A 14489-nucleotide genomic window follows, 5' to 3' on the forward strand; every position below is an offset into this window, starting at 1 on the left:
TAATATTCCTATAGTGTGAAGTACCTATACCTGTACCTCTTTGAGTAAAAGGTTTCATGCAGTCATGCACTGTCCTTTGAGAATAGATAGAATGCTTGGTTTCCAAATTATGCAGATAATGTACAAGGATTTATTCTGGCTTTCAGCAAGCTGTCTGTGGTTTTTAAAAAATAGTTGTTATAGTACCACATTGTATATTTTTACTAAATAGCAGCATCTGACTGATTGAAAAGATGTGAAATACAAAACCATGTCTAACAAATAAAGAAAATAGTTAAGAAAAAAAAATAATTCAGTTTCAGCTAACATTTCAATTTGATCAATTATATGAAATAATAAAACTTTTTTTTTCTTGCCTCTCACCTTGATCTTCCTCCAAAATGATGAGCAAAGGTTCTAAATTCATATTTAATTAATTATTTTGGTATGGTTACTTATAATAACAGCAAGGGGAATAAACAGTTTGATTCACAAAACTGCCAGAAAAGACTGGAAATAAGGAACTGGCTCTGACAGGATCCCTTGTCTAACTTCAGGGGGACAAGGTTCAACTTCTTCCTCTCCCATGGAGTGCTGTGGCTATCCAGTTTCCTTAGGCATCCATGAATGTCCCTTGATCCAGACACTGGGATTATCTGATTACTCTGTGGGGAAAGTTTTTGTTATGGTGGATATTACTGCTTCCGAAGCATGATTTTAGAAAATAGATCTGTTTGGGGGAAGTGGTGAGGAGGAATTCAAATGAGCTCAAAAGTTTTAGAGGTGGTTTCTTTGCAGAATTAACAGCTGTCTAAAAAGTATGCTGCATTTTATATTTGATGTTATGCCAACATGGTGTTTAATTTTTTTTAAATGATTGTCTGGGCTTTGTTTTGAGAGCAAACTTCTAACAAAGTAAGGTCATGGCTGAAGGTGTGTCTGGAATATATGTCTGCCCTAGTCCAAGTCAGAAGAGAATGTCAGCAAGAAGTAGGTGTGAGTGGAGAGCTGGTACTGGTTGCCTTCATATGAACTGTGCACAGCTGTTTGCACCACAGACATAGCATGCTGTTCAGTGTTTACCTGCTGCCAGAGTAGTGCTTAGGTAAAAAAAAAGCACCTAAAGGATTCTATAAATAGATGAACAACTTTTTTCGTTGTGTGTGAAGAGCTAAATTTAACTCTACCGAAATCTGTTCTGCTTCTTCAGAGCTGTATGAATTGTTAATTCAGTGTATGCTTTGATGCTCCTCAGGTTTTGCTCTCCTCTGCAAGACGAATTGTTTTTTCTTTCCTTTGAAAGACTGAGCTGCTCTGAGGTGGCCTTTTCTCTAAAACATATCAGCACAAGGAGAGGAAATACATTTTGTAGGCAGTAATTGCTTTGCCTTAAAAGTACTGAAGTAGCCACACTTGCTGGAAAAGATTTATTAAAAAATCTGAGAAGAAAAGTTCTTGTTCATCTTAGGGTTGCTGTAGTCAAGAACAGCTCTGTAAATTAAATGCTTTTGAATGCATTCTATGTTTTATTTGAAGGTGGGAGTGCAACTTATAGTTGAGGTTGGCAGGGGGAACAAAACATCATTCCCTCACCAATCCCCTGAAAAGCCAAGGCACACACAATCTAAAAGGAATAGCAGGGAAATATCCCTTCCTTGCTAGCATTTCAAAGGGAACCATGGAATAATATAATATTACTTCTAAGAGGTGGAGCCACATTTTATGCTATGGATATAAAACAAAAGTAATCAGAACTGATTGTTGCAAGTTGAGCATGAAGTTTGCCTTGATGTGTTGGAATTCACATTTTTTCAGCATCAAAAGTTTTGTTTTCCAAGAAGTATGCACTGTTAGTATATAAAAGTGTTTTTCAGAAGTACTGGGAACAGAGAAGCCAAAGGATTTCTTTTTGATTCCTTAACAAATGACTTAACGTGACAAAGTTTACCAAGTTGCACTGCTTCCCCCTGCTGGAAACGGCTCTCTTCTTCTTGATGTCCTGGAGCACTTTCTTGCTTGCAGAAGCTTGTGGATTTACTGGTGAGTTGCTTGGATTCAAGCACAGAAGTCCATCTCAGCAGCTATTTTATCATTAAAGCTTTTCAATGAGAAATATGTTTGTGCCTAAAGCTGGGTTGTTAAGGTTTTTTGCCTTCTGTTCCATGTTGAAGTTGCAGCTGACTGTGTAGCAAAGGCAATGGTTTGGTTCAGATACCGTATCCCTAACCTGGTATCTCAATCACTTGAATGGAAGAATCATAAAATCTTAAGGATAAGAATTATGTATAAATTAAATTGAGCTTGTGAAGGGAAAGTGTGGTGAGCTGGCACTAAACAGGCTGATTTTTACATGTTGTTCTGTACACAGGTGTGGTGGCTGTCCTCTTCTGTGGAATTACCCAGGCACATTATACATACAATAACTTGTCAGTTGAATCAAGAAGCCGCACTAAGCAGGCAAGAATGTCTTTTACCTTTTATACAGTGCATTTCTGTAGTAGTCCATGTACTTTTGTTTTTACAGCATCTTTTGCACTCAGCCTTTAACATGTGATGGTTTTCTCTCTAGCTCTTTGAGGTGTTGCATTTCCTGGCTGAGAACTTCATATTTTCTTATATGGGCTTGGCACTGTTTACTTTCCAGAAGCACATATTCAGCCCAGTTTTCATTATTGGAGCTTTTGTATCCTTTTTCACATTGTGTGAGGTTTCTCTATTTTCTTATGTGCCAAAAAACTTGTGATGTCTGTTGCTTTACCAAACAGAGAATGGTGGCTGGCCTAAGTTTTCATAATGCCTTGCAGGCAACAATAATTTTGAGAAAAATCTTTGGTTACACCTTACATCAAAGCTCTATGGCCTCTGTGCCACATGGTTGTTGCCTCTGTACCTGAATGTTAGAAGCTATATCATTTCACTAAATAAATAAATGAATATGCTTTACTGTGTGCTCTGGCTATTGACAGCCAACACTGCTTGTGTTGTTCTTGTATCTGAACTTTGGAGACCTAGAAAAGGATTAATTTTTCTCTCCACTTCCAGAGGCCCCTTGAGAATTAAGGGGCAAACTTCAAATACATAAATAGGAATGTGAGTGAATAGATCATTGAGCAATTCCCTAGAGGTCAGCATCTCAGGTGATGGGAGGAGAAAGGAACTGAACTGCGGTACAGACCATTACATGAAGGGTACACAATTAAAGGTTCTGCAATTGTCTCTGGTTGACTTGGTACCTGACTCTCAAATTCCCCAGAACTGAACACTTGTTAGTAGTCACATTCATGTAAGCTCTGCTTACATGTTGTCTCTTGAGTGCTTTTCTACCTTTGTGAGGAGGGCAACTAATACTAGCACTGGTGTTTTACTCAAGACCTGTGGTCCCCACTGAGTGAACAACTTGCAGGGGTGAAATGTAGGGACATCACCCCTTGTTGAAAGTGAAAGGCTGGACTGTAAAGACACAGCTAGAGCCTCAGCGTCCTTGGCAAAATCTTAGCTATTATTCTTGCATACATTAGTCTTGATTGCTTTTGGTGTCTGATTTCTGCAGTCCTCAAAAGGACTGGTATAAAATTGCTTGGAATAGTTGTGCAAGGGTTATTGTACAAAGTAATAATCAAAATCTGATTTTTCTAGAGATATTCCCTGCTGACAGTATTGCTTTACTTTAGTTATGACAACAACCCAGTGGTGTCTAGAGCTCTTATACTCTTTCTTTTTCATGGGAGAAGTATTATTCTTCTAATGTTCCCATCCCAGCAGCAAATGATCAGTGTTTGCTTGGCTTCTGGCCGTGTTGGCATTTTACAGGATTTCAGCCCACCACTCTAATTTTTCCCTAAGTGTTCCTTATACAGTGGAGAGTGTTTTCAGCTTTCTGCTTCTTCACTGGAGCCACTGGATGTTTTGCATCACAATGGGGATGCTTACCACCTACTGTCATGAATTTCTGCAATACTTTCACTATTCTTTTTCAACTTCATTCTAGTGCTGACAAATGGCTTTTGGATTTATATTCTTAGTAACTCTGTACTGGTGTTTGCTAGCCATTAGGATATTTTGCCTCTGCAGGAGTCATAATGGGGTGGCCACTTGCTGGTCTTAAGTTGGCTTCCCCTCTGTATACAGAGTTGTGTTTCTGTTACTCCAAAACTCAAAATTGAATGCTGCTAGTGATAATTGTTTAAAGTGTGAATTCTCAAAGTAAGGTCTTCATTTGTACAATTGGTCATTTTAATACTAGGTATAATTTCACTGTGCATCTAAAAAATTAGTTATCTTAGTAAAAATTTGCATTTTGTGCAATTGCTCTCGAATGCACAAGTTACATAAAATTGGGGAAAGTCTGCTTTATATACACAGCTATAGGAAGAACACTTGATATCATGATGTGAATATCTCACTAAAACAAAAGCTTCATGTTAAAGCCAGGTACTAAAAACTGTATACCTCAGGAAAAAGAAATCCTTAACCCTCAGCTGCAAACAGGTTGCAATCTTTTTGGGCAGAGCTGCACATATCTACCCCCTCTCCTTCTTGTTGAATTTGGGCAGAAGGCATAAGATCAGCTGGAGCTTTCAGCATATGATGATGTTTTCAGGTAAGAGCAAAAATTCTGGGCAATGCAAAAAGTCTTAATTTTAACTCATAAGCAATTGACTTTGCTACCTTCTGTTTTTGTGATCCATATTCATGCATCCTAAAGGGAAGGCTTTACTGATTGTTGCAGCATGCCATCATATGTCTTTCAGCCTTTACAGAAACTGTGCCATGTCTGGGGTGGGTATCATCTTGAAATGCTACCTGCTCACAGCAGGCAGCACCTCATGTTGGGAATAGACCATTTTAATTTGAAGTGCTTGTGAAGGACATGGGAAAATTGGGATATATCTCTTCCAAAAGGTTATTTCTAGCTGAGGTGATGTTCATGTTGTGCAGAAAGAGATACCTGATGAGAAAATAGGTGCCTTTTCCCATTTACTTGGACAAAGGTATTTGACTTAAATTGCCTTGTAATTTCTGTCACACAGATAACTGTTGAAGTCTGTAATTTAAGGCAAATTATGTATTGTGTGTCTAGACATGTGCATCCTGAAGAAGTTCCAGGGAATCCTCTGTACACAAGAGGGTATAAAGAGGATAGAGCCAGGCTGTTTTCAGTGGTGCCCAGTGCCAGGCCCAGAGGTAATGGGCACAAACTGGAACACATGAGGTTTATTTATTTTATTTATTATTATTATGTCCAAGCATTGTACAAATTGTCCAGAGAGGTTATGGCATCTCCATCTATGGAGATATTCAAAAGCCATCTGGACATGGTCCTGTGCAGCCTACTGCAGGTGGAGCAGGGGTTGTTTAAACAGGGGAATTGGATCAGATGAACTCCAGGGGTTCCTTAAAACCTTAATCATCCTGTGATTCCTCTGCATAAGAAATCTGCAGGTGTTCAATGCCATGGCTTGTTCTTGCTAGTGAAGTTTCATAACTGAGAGCAGAGGAGAGGAGGAAAGATATAGTCTGCCTGTGACCATGTAATTAACTAGAATATTTTTCTAGCTGATAAAAATGTCAGGCCAAGAGCTTACATTCCAATTATGGATTCAACTGGAAAAGTCTGAATTTTCATCCAATTCAGGGAGCTGCTTAACTTACATAATGTTTTGCTGTTGTTCACAACTTGTTTGTTTCTGTCTTCCTTTCCTGTTAGTTTCTGGAAGTATTTACACCTTTTCACAGCACTTGTAGATTCTATAAGTTATAAGAAACCAGGACAGTTAGAACATTCTGTTGTAAATTGTCTCAGGGCATAATTTATCAGGGAATCTAAGGAAATTAAAAGCTTCTGGAGCCCAGTGCTTTCTGCCTGACACTCTGTGGGAGGGAGCAAGGGAAGATGCTGTCCACAGTCATGTCTGCACTTCTGAAGCTGTGCTGTTTCATTATTTCTGATAGGTCTCAGGGGAGCCATGGCATTTGCTCTGGCTATACGAGATACTGCTACCTACTCCCACCAAATGATGTTCTCAACAACTCTGCTCATCGTGTTTTTCACTGTGTGGATTGTTGGAGGAGGTACAACCCCCATGCTGTCCTGGCTGAACATCAGGTTGGTATGCAGCTGTGTGCTGGGGAAACTTCACTTTTCAACAGGCAGCTGTGCTGTTTTGGCATAGTTCTACAGAACTTGTTTGATACTTGCTAGAAGCATTTAGAACATAGTATTCACATATCTATATATGTAGGTATTTAGAACACGATACTTTATAGAGGAAGGTGCTAGTGCAGTCTGGTGAAGAAAATGTTCTGATGCTTCTGGGATTCAGCCTAAAGGTGTTCTGGTGCTCTGCAAATAGACATCTAAGTCTATGTCAGTCCAGCAGAATATGAAATAGTGTTGCCTGATAAAGCAGCTCTATATTGAAAAGAAAGAATTAATCTAGTTCCATATAAACTTCAAGACTGTTTTTTTTCTTTTGGCTCTTCATAGTGGGCCTGTTAAGGTTTTTAAGTCCAGTAGATTCTTTATTGGATTGTGCTAAGGTGAACATACTTTAAACAAAACCTGATGTTATCTAAGACTGCTGGTCTTCAGTGTGTGTTTCCTCTTGTTTTGAGGAGATCTGTGAAAATGGTAAATTGCATGTTATAGATATCTGACTATAAATCCTGGCTAATACTTAGTACTTTTGACTGCATGTACTTTCATATTTGAGAATATTTTTCAAGAGATGTGCTAGAGAATTACAAATCAATCATTGTTGAATATTATAATTTTGGAAGTTTTGGTGGTTTGGGATACAGAGATAAATAGAGGGGAATTAAAACAATACAAGCTGTACAAGCCCTGAGTGCAATCAACCATTACCTCTGCCACAAGGCTCTTTCAGTCATCAGCAGGACAGGAATGAATTCTTGCATGTGGCCCAACCCTTGGCCAAATGCAAAGTCATTCTTAGGTAGCAGCTTTTTTTCTCCTCACACCCTCCTCCATCAAAACCAAGAAGCATCCTAGATTATACACTTTAGCTAATCTAGTTCAGTAGTGAGACTCCATAAGCCTGGCTGATGAGCTGCTCCCGTGGGCAGAGAGAACTAACCCCATATCCATTCCAGACTTATCTCTCCAGGTGGCTGGGGGATAGTGTGGCTGAAAGATTAGTGTGACCAACAAGGCAGAACAGCTGGAAAGGCTATGCTACCATTCCTAGAGAAGTAACTGTCAAAAGGTAGCTGACTGAAGCACAGTTTTGAGTGCTTAGCTGTAGTTTTAGGGGGATCTTTACCCATCCTTGCGAGTAAGCAGTAATTTTAACTGTCACTTTTTTGGCATGGTTGATGGAAAATAAAGGGTTAACTTTCCTATCAAAGGAAGGATAACATCTATAACGATGGAACTCTACATAGGAAGCATTTTTACAGCTGGCACCCTCTGGGACCACAAGAAATCAGATTTGTGCCAGGAGGTGGCGGCCGTGTGCAGCTGATGGAGAGTTAGAAACGGTGGCGGCGAGGTACACTCAGTGGTTAGAACATTTTCTGCTGGGGGGAAAAATAGTTCTGATTGTACAGATTTAAAAAAAAAGCGAGAGACAAATTATTTTCCAGCTGAATTATAAAATTATGCCAGTTATCTCTTTTCCATCTACTTCTACTCAGTGGAAGCAGCAAACAGGAGGAGATGAAGCTGAGATGCTGTCCCAGTGCCTCCCTCAGCAGCAGCGCATAGTGCTGATGCAGTCCCGAGGCTGTACAGTAGGTAACTTGTCCCTAGGATGCTTGCTGAGCCTTGGTACTTGCCCATTAAATTCGATTGCCAGAGACTGGAAATAAGTAGTGGTCGCATGCAGGATTATTTAGCAGAAAAGGTGTTGCAAGATAAAAGGTGGTTTTGCTTCCTAGATGAAGTGAAGGGATGTAGAAAATTCATGCCATGTGTATGTTGGACATAAACGTCAGGATTTGTAGAAGGCCCATGTCTGGGCGAGTCAGAGGAGCCACGACAGACATCAAAAGCCAAGGGGCTTATTTGAGGTGATGCCTGCATGATTTAAGCATGCTGGGGAGCTGACTGCAGCCAGGAGTGTCAGCCTGGCCTGATACCACTGAGCTCATGGGGAAGCAGCTGTGAGTGCAAGAGGCAATGCCTACACAGGGATCCAGAACTGCACTGCTGTGGCTTGGAGGAAGAGGCACACACTTTCTGGCCACACTGTTAGTTGTGTAGCATTTGGAATGTGTGCTTGGTTCTTTACTTACTGTTGGTCCCTTCCATCCCACAATACAAAATATTAAAAGTAGCTAAAGGGTAGAGAGGCTACCATGAAAATGAAGTTTTAGTAAAGTAAAAAGCAGTATAAGGAGGAAAATAGGCAACAAATATTCTCTGCCTCCTCTTGTTGTTCTGAAAATTTCAGATATTTGGAAGAGCAGGTATCTTTTCAGTTAGGGTAAGTTACCAGAGACCACTGACCAGGCTTTCATGTACAGCTAAGCAAAGGACCTATGGTTTGTAGCAGAGACTTAACTTCAGTTTACTGGTTAACTGGTTGGAAAAGTGAGGTCACAGCTTCAAAATCTGAATAAAAATATAACAGGATTTTTTAATGCTTTTGATTTCTGCCACTTAACACTGAGAAAATTAAAAACCAACACCAGAAACTGGAGTTAACTGTGTTAACTGGAGTTAACTAGAGAAACATTGATATCATGTGTCAGAGTTCCTTGGCTGACTATCAGTGAGACACATCCAACATTTGAGTGGTAAACAGTTACATTTTCTTAGTAGTAGATTTTTTTTTTCTTAGAAACTAAAGCATGACCTGGATATTAAAAATATAGACTCATCCTTTAAGATCGAAACAAAGAAACAATTTCCTGGCTGAAGCTTTAACAGTTTCAGCAAACTTGAGAGCTATGTAAATCAAAACCACTGGCAAAATTCCTCTTTTCAAAAAAATAGCTGACTTCTTGTTTCATTTATCTGTCACAGGAAAAAAGGGAACTCCTAGCATTTGTATTGCAATACACTGTGTTTTCCATTTTTTTTTAGAGGTTTGTAACTTGGTTCTTTTCATGTTGAATGAAGCAACACATGGATTAGTGCCTTCCCCTCCTTCATAACCTGCTGCAAATGCAGAAGTTATTTCTCATTTTAATGAAGTAATTTCAGTTATACTTAGAAACCTTTTTATAAATCTCAAAGCATTATACCTTACACTTTACAATAATTTAAGGTTTTTTTTACCATAAAAGCTAAAGGTTGCACAGGCAAGACCAACATAGATATTTAGTGCCTTATGTCTAACTTTGCATATCTAATCTTTAAAGAGCTTCCTATTTAGTGTTTTTTCTTTTCCTGTAAAAGAGCAAACTGAAAAAGAAATGTGGAAACATTAACTCTCATCCAGCTGCTTGGTGAACTACCTATCTGGGATGGTGCTAAAGTGTTGCCTTGGTGGTTATACTCCATTCCCTTACCCAGGGTGGTGCAATGATAAAATGTGCATTCCATACCACACCTCGGTGTGCTGGAATGGCAGGAGGCAAGTGCTGCTGCTGGGATCCAGCCTCATGCTGTGTTCCAGGCTGGGGTGGAGGTTATGTCCTCCTGTTTTGCAGCCTGTTTCCATTAATGTATTACTTAGATCCTTCACTGCCTTCACCCACCCTCTGCTGCCCTTGAAGACAGATGCACAGACACAGAGCTGTCCCTTGCCCTCTGTTGTGAGCTTTTTCCTTGCCCATCTTTCTGTACTGTTTCTTCCAGTTGTCTTTCCCTAGTTTCTATGTTTTCCTCCTTCTTTCCCAATCCCTAGTTTTTCATCATCAGTCTTGAATCTCCCTTAATAGTGGGGCAGTGCAGCCTGCAAGCCTCCAGTCTCACCCCTCTGGGCTTTTCCCTTAGTGGGAAAGAGATTAACTCTTCCTTTGGAAGTAAGCACGGGACATGTTTCCTTTTCTCTCTTCTTGTTCTCTGAAACACACCAATTCACACCACAGAGAAAAAGTGTGGGGAAGACACTGAAGGATTTGGGTTGAGACACATCTAGAGCACATAGATGATACGAGTTGAACTGACAAGCTCTGGCAAGCCTCAGCCAGCCCTTTCAGGAGTCATTATCTTGGTTAGGTGAAGTAAACAAATATCCAAAGGCATCCTATAAACAACTTGAGACAACTTTTCCTAATTCCAGAGGTTTTTAGGGATTGGGTTTTAATTTTTTAAAACATGATGGTGGGAGTTCTCTTCTTTCTCGCCCTTCTTCTGAGAAACTGTTGAACTCTTCCAAAATAGCTAAAATTTTCCAAAAATGCTGCACTCATTACAGACATCTGGGAAAACTTTAGTATACTAACTTGGCAAAGATACAGGAAAGAGAAAGAAGTCATAGAAGGGAAGTTATTGGGCAGTTTTTAATTTTAGTTTTTGCTGTACATGCAAAACAATCTTACTGATGGCCTTGGGGAGCAGAGTACTCTGACCTAGAGTGTATGCTGGCATGGGAAAAGAGCTATTGAACCTGGAATCCAAATCAAAGCTATCTAAAGCCTGGGATTTGCCTTGATATTCAAGGATTAGATGAGTACATGCTCTTTGTATCACAAGTTATGGCCTTAAATATTTAGTCAAGATGTCAGCCTGCAACCAGGGTGTGTACACCTGCTTTTTCTACAGTGAGGCCTCTGTGGATGTCTGATCATCTGGGTTTTTATTTCACATAAGCAATATACAGTTCTTGACACATGCCTTTGTGGAAAAATCTGGGGGGAAAACCCCCACAGGCTGATAAGGAATTTATGTGAAAAATACTGGAACCCAAAATTGCTTTCATTTGCACCTAAAAAGCCCTCACAAACCCAACTGAAAAGGCCAAAGCAATGAGTAAAACCAGACTCTGCTATGACAGGAGATTAAATCAAAAATTGATCGTCAATTTTTAGTTAAAGCAATGGAGTGATTTAGTGCTTGTTACCAGTTGACTTGGAGCACTCTGACACCAGGCAGTGTTGGTGACCCCTCTCACACATGTATGGATTCCTGTGATGTCTCTCTTTCAGACCTTGTGCAGGTCTGAAGTGGTAGGAATTATCTTAGATGGGCTCTGTCTGTGTGCAGCACCAAAGAGAGCTACTGAATCTGGTTTTCTGGGGGGTGTAGTCTGTCATTAATGCAGATGTGTTGCCAGCTAGGATCTGAATGAATGAAGAATATTACTGGATATGTCAATCATAAATTGCTGGTGTTGCTAATTTTGGTTTTTTTGGTCACTTTGTCATTGCTCTGCCATTATTGTTCATGTATGTTTTGTGTTTTTTGATTTGGTATGGATTTTCTTTGTTGGTTTGCTTTGTTTTGCTGAAAAGTCTGTAGAGCCCCCAACTCATGAGCATTTTGTTACTCACGTTGCATTCTTGTACTGTACCAGAGTTGGTGACCATGTTCCATCGGTGGAAGAGATGAGTGAAAGCCACTGGCTGTATTTCAGGTGACACTGTGCTTTCCTTGATACCACATTAACCCGGTGCTTGGCTTTTTTCATCTTTGTAACACTGAGTGTGTGCTCTTTTTCTATACTGTGGCATGCTGCTGCTGCTTCTTTTCTGAGAGTACTATAGATGTTCCTCGACTCTGAGTCTATTCACTTATTCTGAGCTGTGAGAGTGTGGATCACACATCATGTCTAAAAAAATTAACTATAAAACACATTATTTCACTCTGTGTATAGATATTTAATAAAGCAAAACTTGAATCTCTGACCTTGGAAGACTTGAGAGCTGAAAACCATGGATTTGATCTTATGGCCTTTAACCACAAAGATACTCTTAAGCATTGCTTGAGGTTATTTTGTATAACTCTTCAGGCTGGAAGGAACTTCATAACTGATTTATCCCAGCTTTTTTGGGGATATATTTTTGAAAACAGAGAGATAACAACCAGAGAAGACTAGGATTCTGGTATGGTGTTTTTAGAACAGATAAATGGTTAGAGAGAGAATTTAAAATAAGTCTCTAACTGACATCTATAGGCAATGTGTATGTATATAAAAACATACAGAATATTTATGTAAAGAAAGTTCTGTGGGATGGGGCAATGAAAAACTTTCATGTACATTGTCACAATTGAAGGTTTCCAGCAAACCACTAGATTTGCCAGAGATGCAATGTGTTAGTTTGTACAGACAATCTGAGAACTATTATCTATTACAGTCATTCTTGGCTGTTGCCATAGTAACTACACATGCTAAATCTAATAATGCCTGGTATTTCAGTAACTTGTCATCCATGTATTGTAGGGCTGGAACTGGAAAAGTTTCTGAAGCATCAGAAGAAATCATTCCACCCATTTTAAAATGATGCAGCAGAGAACTTGATGTAGTTCTATATGACTTTTTACCATTCATTTCCATCCACTTAGTTCAGTTTTGTGTGTGAACCACTTTCTCCCACAGTGTTTGAATTACTGAATTACACATTAGCTTAATGTTTTCAGAGATCAAATCTGAGTAGCTCCTCTCCTACATGTGATGCTGGAGTTGTAGCTGTAGGATAAAGACCAAGAAGTCCAGGAATCAGTTAATGGCAGAAATGCTGTATTGTGGTGTTGGGAATTAGGAGCTCAAAACTAGTTCCTTTGTTCTTACAGAGATCTTAAAGCACAAAATGCTTTTTTTGCCTTAAAAAAAATTTTTCATTAGAGAGGAATGAAGAAATACACTTGAATTGTATTAATTTTTACTATAGCATACTCTTGTCTACAGATTCTAATGACCTTCTCAAGGCTGAAATAAAGGTGTCTGAACTTTACATAGTACTAATTGTCTGTACTGGAGGAATAAGGTGTCTATCAGATACCAAAGTTAAAATGGGGGAAGTAAATGGATTTTTCACTGATTTTGAAACATATATGCATTGTTACAGCTAAAAGACTGCTAGTATTCTTCATCTGAAATCTTCCTTTTAAGAATTACTTATTTATACAGCCTTGGGGAATCCCCAAACAACTCCTGCAAAGGGCTCTCAGAAAGAGTGGAGGGGAAAACAAAGATGCTTGCTAGCATCTGCACTGCCTTGGCCTTGGCTGTGCCACATCTGCTGTGCCACTCAGTCCCCATCACAGAGGTGCCTCTTCAGTCAAACACTGTTTTCACAGTGTGGGGTTTGAGCAAAATGGTCCAGCCTTTAGCAAGGCCCTCTCTGTGCCTCTGATCTCTGGGAGGGGATCTGTGTAAATCCATCCAGTAACAGTCTAATTTATAAAGCAGGTTAAATAAATGAGAACTGATATTGACCTTTGTAGCACCTGTAAATGACAGGAAGCTTTTAAAATAAAAGCATATAAAATGTATTTTTTTTCTGTTCAGCATAAGAAGAAAATCAACGTTGAAGACATAAGTGCATCAGCCTTACTTGTACTTTTAACTATTGAAGAAGTTAAGCAAAGATGAAGTAACTAAGTGTTTTCTGTGCTTCTTTTCACTGTAAAGGAGGTTGGGACAGACTTGACTGTTTTTTGGTATTGTTTTGTTTCAGGTGATTAAAGTGACACTTCCTTAGAATTCTAGGGCTGGGCCTGCAAAAAAAAGTGATGCTTGCTATGAGATAAGGGTATTTAACCTTGAAAGTTAAACAGGAAGGCTTGCTACCAAAAAGTTACACTTCCTATACAATTGATGCTAGAATAGAGGACAAAAGCATATTGTTTGAAATATACAAAAAGTAGTTGTGAGAATTCAAAATGGCAATTATTTGTTGTTAATCTCTGAGGAACAGACTTCAAGAGTGAATTTATTTTTAAAACTGTGATTTTTGGAAAATAATTATTTACAAATATTCAAAATTAATTTGTAGAATAACTGAAAAAATTTAAATTGACAAGTCTGTGTGGATATACTATTTCAATATGGAAAGGAACATTTGTAGTATGTTTTTTTTCCTAAAATTTGAACAATTTTAATATAGAAACTTTTTTTTTTTTCCCTCTTCAGCACAACAGTGAACCCAAATTCCTGATCTGTGATATACTATGACTTTTCATTGAACAGTGTCATTATCCTGCTTTGGTCATCTATTAAGCCCCACTCCCCTGCCTAAGGGCAGTTAAAATTCTCAAAACAAATGCACAACCTTGTAAGTCAAGTAAAAGTTGAGACACTGAATTGTTTGGTTTTCTTATGTACTGTGAAGTGAATAGGTAGCCCAGGGAGTAAAAACAATTTGGAGAATGTGGGCTGTGTTCATTTTTTGGAACAAACTTCTTGAACTCCCCATTCACAGTGTCAGCTACACAGCCAACATGAGCCTGGTTGCTTTGCATAACACATTGAACCTTCCCACATGGGCAGTTTGGAAAGCCACAAGTGTTTTTTTTTTTATTTTCATGTGTACTTATAAAGGAATGCATACTCTTATGTATATACTTGTATTACTGTACTAAGTCAGTTTCCTGATGTTGTTTGTCAGCTTTCTGCATTAGAACCAGGTTTCCCTGTCAAAACCTGTTCTTATGTAGT

At 39.0% G+C, this 14489-nt stretch overlaps 1 protein-coding gene across 9 annotated transcripts in view; it reads left to right on the plus strand.

Annotated features, from left to right (window-relative positions):
* SLC9A7 (solute carrier family 9 member A7) overlaps positions 1–14489 on the plus strand; it is a 66769-nt gene that overhangs the window by 37055 nt on the left and 15225 nt on the right. For 6 of the 9 annotated variants that reach the window (XR_014949532.1, XR_014949541.1, XM_077781517.2 and 3 more), the window contains exons 8-13: positions 1919–2019; positions 2348–2436; positions 2549–2662; positions 4468–4579; positions 5932–6085; positions 11406–11465. Coding sequence is in view for 7 of the 9 variants with exons in the window: in XM_077781517.2 (XP_077637643.1) it covers positions 1919–2019; positions 2348–2436; positions 2549–2662; positions 4468–4579; positions 5932–6085; positions 11406–11465 (630 nt within the window). In the remaining 2 variants the exon portion in view is untranslated. The remainder of the gene's footprint in view (positions 1–1918; positions 2020–2347; positions 2437–2548; positions 2663–4467; positions 4580–5931; positions 6086–11405; positions 11466–14489) is intronic. The other 3 variants (XM_077781518.2, XM_085557216.1, XM_085557222.1) reach the window with 1 other exon arrangement.

This window comes from Lonchura striata, chromosome 1, assembly GCF_050655825.1.
Source record: "Lonchura striata isolate lonStrDom1 chromosome 1, ASM5065582v1, whole genome shotgun sequence".
Classification (NCBI taxonomy): domain Eukaryota; kingdom Metazoa; phylum Chordata; class Aves; order Passeriformes; family Estrildidae; genus Lonchura; species Lonchura striata.